The 12634-nt window shown below is 32.6% G+C and overlaps 1 protein-coding gene across 2 annotated transcripts in view; it reads left to right on the plus strand.

Annotated features, from left to right (window-relative positions):
* Positions 1–10871, plus strand: part of SLC35B3 (solute carrier family 35 member B3) — a 29762-nt gene extending 18891 nt beyond the window's left edge. The window contains exons 6-9 of one of the 2 annotated variants that reach the window (XM_044658157.1): positions 935–1027; positions 1451–1562; positions 8664–8733; positions 10468–10871. In XM_044658157.1, coding sequence (XP_044514092.1) covers positions 935–1027; positions 1451–1562; positions 8664–8733; positions 10468–10618 — 426 coding nt within the window. In that variant the 3' untranslated portion in view covers positions 10619–10871. The remainder of the gene's footprint in view (positions 1–934; positions 1028–1450; positions 1563–8663; positions 8734–10467) is intronic. The other variant, XM_044658156.1, reaches the window with a different exon arrangement.
* The last annotated feature ends 1763 nt before the right edge of the window (positions 10872–12634 follow it).

Genomic DNA, 12634 nt, shown 5'->3' on the forward strand with positions numbered 1-12634 from the left:
AGAGGAGATCAAGTGATTAGCCTGTTTTCTCATAGCTAATAAAGGTTGTAACCTGGAATGGACCTCATGTCCACTTACTGCAAAGCCTGGTGTTCTAATATATTATTATTCTATCTCTAAGGATGTCTCAAAGTAATACCCTGGTCAGGACAGGGGAGTATTGGGGTAACTGCTCTACCAGGATAGTGACTAAATTTCTGTGGGGTTTGATACCCCAGGCCATGTGCCTGAAGCTATAATTTTCTACCACTTCCCTAGCCTCTTCTCACAGACCCTGCACAATTTACAGGGACTGGACAGCTTTAAGTAGTCCCCTTGTGGAATCAATCAATAGATTCCTTTTAAAACTTTAGTTAGAAGCAATTTTATATCATCACCATCCTTTCTTCAGATAAGGTATTCTTGGCCAGAAGGGAATGGAATGGGTAAGCAATTCCCAGTGACATAAAGATTTGAGATTGTTAGGGGCAGATAAACCTTGGGTAGGTTGATGGAGGAATAGAGAAGTTTATATGTTAAGTGTGCCATGTAAGGCTTTGCTATTTTCTTTTAGAAAGATTAAAATTGGGTGTGTATGTTTGCATGTTTACTATATATTGCTATGAATTTTTTTTAATTTTTGTGTCCTGTTCCAAAAATGTCTTCTAATTCAATAGCTGCTTCCAGATATTAGTAATAAGTACATACAAGAGAATACACTTCAGGGTTTTGTGTAATTTTGTCTGTAAGGTTATAAACAGTTACTATCAGCCATCATTTTTAGTTTGTTAATCCATACAGTAGCATTGATGTTAGCTTCAAAATGTTTTGTGCTGTAGATTTAATTGAATAAATTAATTGAGCCACATATTGAAAGGCCTTAATTACCTACGTTTGGTTTGATAGTTATTAACACTAGGTAATTTTTTTTACCACTTTATTTCATCCATTCCAGGTTTTATATTCCTATTCAATAGGTTTTGTGTACATTTTATTGGGATTGACATGCACTACTGGATTAAGCCCTGCAGTAGCATTTTGTTCAAAGGTAATGCTAGTTAATCACTTTTTAAACAAACATCTGCCACTAAATAGTTTTCTATATGCTTTTAAAGCTACCCTTGTTTGAAAAGACAGGTACAGTGTAATTTAGAAAGTCTTTTAATTTATCTTTACTGTGATCTATGTCAGGACATCAGAAATTTATTTTGCATGATTTATATTTTAATGTGTTTGTCCTTGCTACAACTAGCAAATTAATTTTTTTAAATCACTATGCCAAAGTTGTAGATTTTTAATTTCATTATAATTTTCCATTCTTTAATCAAAATTAAATAAGAATCTTTGCTTGAATGCATTGTTGAACAGCTTATTATTGCTCAAGCAGTTGATTAAAATCTGTATTTTATTTCATCTTGTAATACCTCAGGGTTTGTTTTGCATTTTCCTAACAGGTTTTTTGTTGTTGCAGCATCCAGTACAGACGTATGGTTATGCATTCCTTTTCTCCCTTACTGGGTATTTTGGAATCTCCTTTGTTCTGGCTTTGATTAAAATTTTCGGTGCTCTTCTTGCTGTAACTGGTAAGGCTAGCATATATGTTTGATTCTTTAATATGAGCATTTTAACACGTATCTAAATGTTATTCTTTAAGAGCAGGATTAGCATCCACTTTTCAGGAGCAAAAAGGAAAAAATTAATTCCATTTACCTTTGAGTGATTTGCGTATGTTCTTGATTCAGCTTTCAAAATGAAGCTATATTTGCTTTTTATATAATTCATGTTTTTAAAATCTTACCATATTTGAAAATATATAAATCAATTACCATAACAACAGAACAAAAAGAGCCTAAAAACTTTAGTCAATATTCACTTTACTTGACTATAGTACCTGAGTACAACACCGATATAAAATATAACCCCATTCATAAAATTGCACAGAACCTGGTGATTATGACTTGCTTGACCTTTATAGAACGGGAAGAAGAAGTAGAGAAAAAAAAAAAAATTAAAGAAAGCTAGGCTAAAGACCCAACTAAGCAAAATTATTCTGAGATCAATTAAAAATGGAACTGGAAGGAAGATAACAGAGACAAAAGATAGAAAAGATCTGCAAATAAATTATTTTCCTCATCAAGAGCAGTGGAACCACCATATTTGAACTTTTAATATCGTGGACTCATATCAGTCAGTCAGTGATGTGCATGTAGAGAAAGTGGAAATAAAAGAAACATAGCTCTAGAGCTACAAGGGATCTCAGAAGTTATAGAGTTCTAACCTCAATTTATAAATGAGGAAACTGAGATCCCAAAATATGGTTAAGTGACTTATAATAATAAATCATTATATAAATATCATGCATCAGTAAATAGTACATGTCAGTAATTAACAGGAAGAATTTGAATATAGCTTCTCTGATTCCATACCTAGCATTTTTTCCAATGTACAATGCCCAAGTTTTGAGGGATTAATGCAGCAGTTTTGAGGGATTAATTCTCAAAGTATCTGAAAGCAAGTAAAATACCAGCACTTAGCATAGTGCCTGGTACATAGTATATATACTTTGTAAATACTTGTAAATGCCCTGATTTGATCAAGTACAGGAGGGGAAAATTTTGAACCTTCCCCATAAAGAGTATTGGAGAAAACATCAGTAACTATTGACTTATATCCTACATGTGCAATATTGTTATGATAATGATAAATAAATCTCTACATACATCAGATGTCTGTTCGATGAGATAATAGAAAGAAATAGACAGACTTTCTTGAGTGATATTCCAGAGGACTATATCTTTTTCATGGCAAAGTTGATTTAAATATAAAACAAAAGATCTTATAGTACTTATTATTTATTGACTACAAATAAAAGTGTGTAACTTGGTAGAATAGTCACCTTAAAGGCTTTCCTCCTACAAAGTCATATGTATATGTCAAATTCATACAAAATTCCTTGAAAAATAATAACTAAAATCTTGTCCATAGACTGTGATCATTAAGTAAGTGAGGCATAAAACAGAAATAGATACTTTCCATAGGTGTTAAACACTTTAAGGAGATACAGTGCAGAGGGATTCCTCTAGCCCAGGGGTCGGCAACATATGGCTCTTTCTGCAGGAGCCATAAAGTCCATTTTTTTTTCAGGCACTGTTACAGGAGCGCACTGTGAGCACTGTACGGCTCTCACGGAATTACATTTTAAAAAATGTGGCGTTTATGGCTCTCACGGCCAAAAAGGTTGCCAACCCCTGATCTCTAGACAGTGATGTCTTACAAATGTTTCTATTTATAGAGGAGAATGTGATGATTGCGTCAAAGTCTAGAACACTGTAAAGCTTTCTCAGTTATATCCATAATCTCTTAGAAGAGTTTGATCTAACTATCCACATCAGAAAAACCAAGTAGGTTAAGAATATCTTTTGTCTTCTCTGACATTCATTTAAATGGAAAGCTATAGTGCTTGTATGTATGTATGTGTGTGTGTGCGTGCGCATGTGTATGTGTTTGTGAAATAAGTTTCAGCATTAAATATAAGGGGGGAGTACGCTGATTTATCTTCAGAAAATTGTAGAAGTTTTACCCAAAACTTCACCCTGACATAAATCCTATTTTTTTTTTAATACTAGCATCCTTCAAATGACATCATATGGCTGCACATTATTGAATACTATTTTCTCTGATGAATTCAAAATAAGACTTATGTAAAAGGCACTTAAGTACATGAGCAGAAAGAGGCATTTTATAAACAAGGAATTATGGAGGAGTACTAGAATAAAGGATGCCGACATAGAAATATATGATCAAATAAAAGATGTGCTGATCATGTAGGAACAGGGCATAAATTAGGTGGCCTTCTCACTACATCGGTATCCTCATAATTTCAAGAGAACCCAAAGAAAGTTACAACTAGCATGTTGATTGGACCTTCTGCGATAAACATACAGAATAACTTAGGCAGAGTTGCACTGGATGGGCAGGCATGGTGAATTGTAATATGTTTAATCAAAAGATGAGATCATAAACCTATGAGGTTTTTTTTATTTTTTCTTTCTTCATAGTGAGCTTAGCAATATTGGGTCTAATTTTTTGAAACTGTTAAGATTCCTTCCTTATCCACATTTGATGCAGTAATGAAAGATGTATATATGTGTCTATGCACATATACATATATGTAAAATAATATAAATATGTGTGCATATGTTTGCATACATATATCCACTGATACATATATACATATACACATACATATGCAACCTCATCAAAAGACCTACTTAATAATAATAAAATAAAAAAGTTAGTCTTTCATTAGTTTATTTCTACAACTTGTTTTCATTTTAATTTAGTAAAGTATTATTTAACCAAGTTTAAAAATATAACATATTTCATGTGTGAGAATTTTAAGGTTTGACTTTAATACGAAACTTCTTAGGTTTTATCTCCCTGATCTTAAATTTTAATTAGTCCTTAAAAATACAAAAATTAGAACATGTTTATTTACTTTCTGTGGAACAATATTCCCTTGTTTCTTGCATTTCTTTCCATTCTTCTATTGAGTGTGGGGACTGATGAAAATGTTTAATGAAAATTGTATTTCTATTAGGAAAATGAGAACTTATCAAACTTAATTGGAAAAAAGAACAAAAGGCATTTAACTTAGGAAATAGTTATAAATATTTTAATTAATAACTGATTTGGTGAAACAGTAGAAATAACACTAATTAAAAAACTGAAGTAATTTAAGCATTTTTAAATTATTCATCTGTAAACTCAATTTTCTAATTAAAACTATGCTTTTTTATTTTGCTTTTTTCCATATAATGGAAAAAATCTTTTTTCTAATATACATAAATTCAGACGATGTTACAAAACATTATTTATCTTTAAAATAAGTAATGATTAGATGCATACCATGAATAGGCAAGGAATACTCTGTGATTATACATTTTATGCAGAATTATCATTTTGAAAAATTTAAGGTACAAAAGGTTGCTGAGAAATCATATAGTTAAATATAGTTAAATAGTTTGGCACTGCTTAAAATTCATAGGAAATGTTTTATTTACTTTTAAAACTTTTGAATACATATTTACCTACATTGTTGAATTCTGACTTGTCATTCTATTCAATACATTTTTATATAAACTACCTATGATATGGAGAATAGAAAGGTAGGAGTTAGGAAAGATGCAAAGTTTAGAAAAGACAATCCCTGCCTTCATAAAGATTAAAAGAGAGATATAAATCTTTGTAATATATAACAGTTGATTTTGGCATTGAGTTGCCAAGAATTGATATGTGGGCAAAGCAAAAAGTCATTACCTACTTGGGGAAATTAGACTTCCTAGAAGGGGTAGCATTTTTGTCAAAAAGTTGCTGTGTTGCTGTGTGACCCTGGGCAAGTCACTTGACCCCCATTGCCCACCCTTACCACTGCTTCCACCTATGAGCCAATACACAGAAGTTAAGGGTTTAAAAAATAAAAAGTTGCTGTGTTGCACCAGCTATTTCTCCAGGCTTAATAGCTGAAGCTGCCATTATGGGCTTGTGGCTACTATCTTGCCCATATTTTTCATTTCATTTGAAACTGTATAGCACTTCTTATTTAAAAGAATTTTGAAATTCAGTTACTTTTAAGAAGTAAAAATAAGAAATTTGGTGTCTTTTAGCATGAAATACACTTGAAACATTGATACCCAATTAACTCCTGTTCATTTTATAACTTGAGTTATAAATGAATGTGGGCTAATGTGGTCTTAATTGGCCAGATATGGGTTGAAGAAAGTAGAGACAAGTTATGAATGTCCATGATAGTTGTATAATACAGACAGTGATATATTCCTGAAAAAAAAAAAAAGTTGGTGTGTTGGTCAACCCAACATGATCAAAAATGTAGAAAACTGCTAAATATTAGAGCATAGAGTACATGGAGAGGAGTGATATTAGTTAAGGCCAGAAATGAAAGGTGGTCCTGGATTGCAGATGTCCTTAATTGACAAGCAAAGCAGTATATACATGGCAGAAAACATTAGGGAGGAATTTGATAATATTTAAGCAAGAGGAAAAGCATAAAAGAAATATGATTGGCAGTATAGACTAGTGATGGGCAAACTTTTTAAAGAGGGGGCTAAAGAAAAGGAAATGCTCATCTGTCAGTCTGTTTCTAAGGCAACTCTTTCGAAGTTTCATTGTATTGTATCCTACTCATTGTATTTGTCAGATTAGGAATAATGTCACCCAGCCAGATAGAACATTTCAAGGGGCCGCATCTGGCCCACAGGCTGTAGTCTGCCCATCACTGGTATAGGATGATTTCTAAAGGGGAGTGAATAGAGAAAGAACTAGAATAAAATAGGAGCATCCTTTGGGAGGCTTTTCAAATAATCTAGGTGGAAAGTAATAAGAACCTATGTTAGTATGATAGTACTTGCAACAAATAAGAGAGCATGGGTATAAGAGATACAGCAGAATCAGAAGTCAAAAGATTGGGACACTGGTAGAGAATGAAGGGTGCAGGGAAAAGAAAGTAATATTGATATTTCAAACATGAAAGACTGGTTGACAATGGTACCACTAAAGAAATAGTCAAATCTGAAGAAGACAGGTTTGGGATGTGAGCTATTATAAATCCAAACTTAAACTATGCTGAATTTGAGGTGCCATTAGATACCTACCTGTTCAGTCACATTCTTCAGGCATTCAAAACATGGGTCTAAATTTCATAGTTGGAAGAGAAATCAAAGCTAACTTTGGATTTTTGTGGTCATCTCCATAAAGATGTTAATTGAAGCTTAGTGAAGTAAGCATTGTGGTTCATTGGAAAGAACACTGAACTTGGAGTCCAAAAACCTAGGTTGAAATCTCAGCTTTGATACTCACTCCTATGAGAACCAACCACCATGCTGGTCAGAAAGCCCCAGACAATAGCAATACGCCATGACCAACAGTGTACTCAGACTGGGACACCCTAGGCATACAGCTTCAAACTTCTCTAAAGAGACCTTGAAAACTAATAAGCTGAACTTTTGGGAAGGGGAGAACTAGGGGAGGTAGATCCAAAAGGTGGAAATCAGGGCAAGAACCCAAAGTAAACACAAGTAAGAACTACTCCCTCTAAAATGAGCAACAGGAAGCTAGGGGGTTGGGAGGGTACAATGCTCAATTCTGGAACTAGGAAAGGATAGATGAGTAAATCAAGGAAAACACTAACCAAAATGTAAAACATTATTTCATCTTGATTCTCCCAAAAAGGAGCACGTAACAGCATAACAATGACAGATTTAAAGGTTAAAAAAATAGATTTTTCTATAATGACATGAGTGCCAGGAGGAAAAAAATGCAAGATCCAAAAAAATGAAATTAAGTTTTTGGAGAAAAGAATTGAAAGTAGCTTAAGAAAAAGTGGTAAATCATACTCAAGAAATGGAATACTTGAAAACTGGAATAGAACAAAGATCAATGATTCCAAGTGATATCAAAAAATAGCAGAATGAAATCAAAAGGTTGAAAAAGTGAGAAAAGCTATAAACTGATATAAAATAATTGACAGATCAAAGAGATAAAATTTTAATTGCAGAACTTCCTGAAAACCATATTTTCTTTAAAGCTGAAACACTGTATTTCAGTAAATCATGAATGAAAAGAAAAAAAAAAAAAGAAACACCCAGTTTAATAGGTCTGGCAAGAAAGCAAAGATAGAAAGAACTCCAAAGAGAAAAGTCCCAGAAATGTCATAACTAAAAATCATTCACACAGGACGTGGCTATTTTTACAATAAATAGGAAGATTTCAGCTTTACTGATAGTAGCCTTGTATAAATACATAGAAGGCTGCCCCTAGGCAGAGCTTAAAAAAAAAATTGTCCGTGTCTGACAAAGTAGGCTTCATTAAAAACCTCACCAACCTTTTCATGTCTGGAGAGAAGAGGAAAATCAGAGATAACATTGGTCTTTGCTTTGACCCAAGATCAAAAATCATCTCTCAATATCATTTTCCTTCACTTTATTATATTCATTATGTAAATTGTATTCTTGGTTTTGCTTACCACCTTCTGTGTGAATTTATACATAAAAGTGTTCCCAAATTTCTCTGAAATATTCTTAGTGGATATTTCTTAATTGACCATAGTACATTCAATCCATCAGTGGTCTCCTTTTTGGTACATTTAATTTATACTGATTAAACTTCTAGAATAAATTATCTTGCTGTCATTTCTGATGGCGTTTGCCCATTTTTAAAAATTTCCACTTACTTATTAAGACATTTCAGTTTTGCTCCACATCTTTTTTTTCCTATTTTTTTTCTTCTTTTTACTAATGATCCTGATGTTAGTTCTGAGTCACTGTTCTAATTATATACAGACAGCTGATTCAGGGATAACTCCCATATCAATAATAAGTCCTTTCATAGCTATTAAAATGTAATATATTTTATTTTAAATAACATCACATAAAACTGAAAGGTAACATTTTAAAATGTTTATAGCCATTGAATTACATTTTAGAGTGAAAATTCATAGCTCAGATAGAAGAAAGAAATCTGTTATGTTTCTCATTCATGGACACTGTTTAGATAACTCATTATATTATATTAAGTTTCTGTTTTGTATTATAACAGCGTCACTGAAAGTCTCAGAAGTCATTAGCAAGAAAGTAAACACTTATAAACTTATCATTTTTTTCCTACAGTAACAACAGGAAGAAAAGCAATGACCATTGTGCTTTCTTTTATATTCTTTGCTAAGCCATTCACATTTCAGTAAGTACTTTCTACAGTTTTTTCAGCTTCTATGTAGCATATAATACATATTTCCCTAAATAACATTAACTCTAGTTCTTGTACTTTTCTTCTATGTCTTTGATAAGTACCTTAATTTTAATGCTTTAGAAAATATTTTATAGTGAACCTTTTTGCTTGAAGCTCTTATTTGCAGATATCTCTATACTGTTCTCATAGATATGATCTTAATTCACTTTTTGTATAAATAGGTTCTATTGAAAGTAGTATGCATAACTTGAAACCCAAATGCTAGTAATGTATTCTGTATATATTACTGAGAATAAGTGCTTATTTTCTAATGCAGAAATTCAAGACTTTTCCTCATAATGTAGGGAAACCATGTTGATGTGCCTAAAATATTTACTTGCTATTAGATTTCTGTCATGTATTATACATGCCCATCCTTCATTAGAGACATTTCATACCTCATCATGGTATGTTGGCAGCCCTGAGTTTTTGAAGGCTAAGCCAGCAGAGTACAGACTCTGGCAAAAATATATTAAAATATTATTAACAATGTAATATAAAATAATATATATTACGATAAAAAATAATTTATTTGTTGTCTGAGGCCCAGCCAAGATGAGTTCATCCCAAGGCTGACCTTAAGGAGGGAGGAGGAGTGTATTGTACTTGTGACTTGTGTCAATATATTAGGACATACCAGTAAGACCACTGATCCTTAATCTCACTTGAAATCAGCATTTTCATAACAGAGGAAGCTGTAAACTGCAATTCCTAGGAATCACACTCAGATGAATTTTAAATCTATCTCAGTTGCCTTAGAATACATTTCCATCTACACATGTCATATAGATTTATATCTTCACAAAAATAAAATTGTTGCACTTCAGTTGTCATCAAAACACAGAATGATTGGACTATATATAGTTAAAGCATACAGTATCTATGGGAGTTTCCTTGGTTTCTCTTTGTTTCCCAGAGATTCCTTCTTTCATGCCTTTAAATCTCTTATCTAGTAGTTTTCTAGGTTCTCTAAGTGACCCATAACCAATTTCTAGCATCTGAGGTTATCCACAACCATTGATTATGTTTTTTAAATCTCTTGGAAAGTTTGGGTTTTAAACTTTCAACCAATATAATGAAAGGCTCAAAATTTGTTAAACATACTAAAAATAAAGAATAGCTTTTCTCTAAAGATTCAGGAAAAAGACTCAGAATAGTAGAGGCCTCTCAGATCTCAGTAAGTGAAGGCATAGAATTTAGGAATGAAGGTAGAAGAACTAGAATACTCTATGAACCAGGCTCATGAATTCAGACACCAAAAAATTATAATTTTACTTTGAAATACAAATTTTCATCTATTATATTTTCTTTGCTTCATTAACTAAAAAAATGTACAGCATGAGTTGATACAGTTTGGTCTTTGAGATATTCTTAAATTTCAGTCCCTCTGGTACAAGTCCAATCCCTGATTTTACGTAAGAAAATACTAAAGCCCAGGTTAGTAAAGTGACTTATCAAAGTTAGAAATTCTAAAATTGATTAACTTATAATCCAGTACTTTTTTTGCTTTCCTGAAGATACTGTTTAATGAAATCAACAATAAATAAGCAATGACAATATCAAATAATATGGTAACTTAGTAAACTTCTTCTGTTTTTGAAGGTAATAATTATGTGTACAAAGCCAAATTCCTTTGTTTACAATGAATTATTAAATTGATATTCTTTTACTTTTTTTTCCTCTCAGGTATGTGTGGTCTGGTTTGTTAGTTGTGCTTGGTATATTTCTCAATGTTTACAGCAAAAATATGGATAAAATCAAGCTCCCATCATTACATAGTCTATTAAATAAAAAAATGGAAGACAGAAAGACAAGGACGTTGGCACAAACAGTATAGGCAGTAATTTACACTGTCTGAAATGGAACTCTTTTTTTTTTTTGATGGAACAATTATCAATTCATTTTCCAAAGGGATCTTTATAAAAACCAAAGGAGTAGAAGGCAAGCTATGCATTATGGCTTAACTATGAACATTTTTATATGAAATCGACCTTCTCTTCAGAACACTTGAATTCACTTTACTTTTGAAACATTCAACAAGCCAGTGTGTAGCACATTATGAGAATAAAATATCAAGATGAAGGACCAAATATACTTGGCAGCTTATTGAGAATTTCCAGTAGAAATGGAGTGTTGCAAGACCAACTTGGATATCATATTTATGTCATATCTAAAATGCCATTGATATGGAATTCATAGGCTTGTCTTGTCTTTATTGTTTGGTTGGAGTTATTAAAATTGATTTTTTCTATTATGATACTGATGACCAAATTTACACTTTAAAGTCTTAGAAGAGTGGTTATTTTAAATAAAATATATATTTAATGATTTGTAATGTTCTTAATATGATTATGTATTAAAGTTAAAAATGGAAATTAGATAGTCTTTAACTAAGCAAAAAATTGAGGGATTTCCTCTCACTTGTAATTTAAAAATCTGTTTCACAGTGACAGCATGCCTTTTAATTATTCTGTAAAATGTGCCTAGGATGTCCTTTGGAGTTACCTTTATGCAGCAGTTTAATGCATATCAATGGAAGGATTATTTCTGTCCACTAGGATGGTGCTGAAAAATTAAGTGATCCCAGAGAGATTCATTCACTTAACTAAGACAGAAAAAAAGTTTGTCTTAAAATAATTATAATTTAATTTTCTTAAAAAACGTTGAGTCAGCTTTGAAACAATAAAAGATACGGTAAAGTTGAAGTAGTTGAAAGTTTGGCTTATTTTTCATGTATACAAAAAATAATTAGAAGCTCTTACATAGAAAAAATTTTCTAAGCTATTTTTATGTACTATTTGAAGTGCAGTGATCGCCACTAAAATGCTATTTTACTGTGTCATTAAAACAGGGCTGCAGCATTGAGATGACCCTGAGTTTTTGAAAGGGATAGCCAGGGAGGTACAAATAGTCAGTTCCTAACAAGGGGAAAGGGCTTTGCCTGTGGCCTGGTCCCAGCCTCACATGTTTCAAATGTTTTATCACCAGAAAGGTGGTCAACAGGTGATGTTGGTTTGGGTGGGATGTGAAACAAGTTATAAAGAACTTATCTACCGAAGTGTAAATACACTTATTGATATTTTAGAATATTAAAGTTTCTGTGAAAAGACATAGGGAGCTGGGCCCACCAACAAATCACAACCTTTCTTAGGACTTAAGTCCATAGTCTCAATAGAGTTATATAATTGGAAGACCATCTAGGACTGAACCACAGTAAGTGTCTGGCCCAAGGTCACACAAGTAGTAAATATTAGAAATGAACTCAGGTTCTCCATTTACTATATCAGTGCTGAGGGAGAGACTGAGATACATAGAGGTTCCGGGAATTGCCCCAGGGAACCCAGCTTGTAAGCCCTATCTGCAGCCAGGAATTAAACCAGTGTAGGTGTACCTCACTCCAAGTCAGGATTCTATCCATTAAGGCATAAGTCCAAAAATATGCCATTTAGAATTTGCTTACATTTAGAATAATCTGACTTTTTAGCCATTTATCTTAATTCTGTTAATAGCTTTTCAAATGTCTAACATATAACAATACCATTTCCTTTCAAAACCAACGTAAATTTGATTCCCCAATACAAATAATATTGGTCAGATCAATTCAGTGTCTGTTCCAATAGATTATTTCATACATGATTTCAGATTTCTTGTACTATTTCACTATTTAGATGCAAAGTACTATGCTAAGCAGCAGGGATAGAAAAAAAGGCAAAAGAGAGCAAAAGAAAGCCCCTGCCTCAAGGAACCCTCAACCAAATGGAAGGGACAAAGAGCAAACAAATATGTACAGACAAGCTATATGCAGGATAAATAAATGAGAGGAGGGAGGGTACTAGAGTTTAGAGGAATTGGA

Source organism: Gracilinanus agilis, chromosome 1 (assembly GCF_016433145.1).
Source record: "Gracilinanus agilis isolate LMUSP501 chromosome 1, AgileGrace, whole genome shotgun sequence".
NCBI classification, from domain to species: domain Eukaryota; kingdom Metazoa; phylum Chordata; class Mammalia; order Didelphimorphia; family Didelphidae; genus Gracilinanus; species Gracilinanus agilis.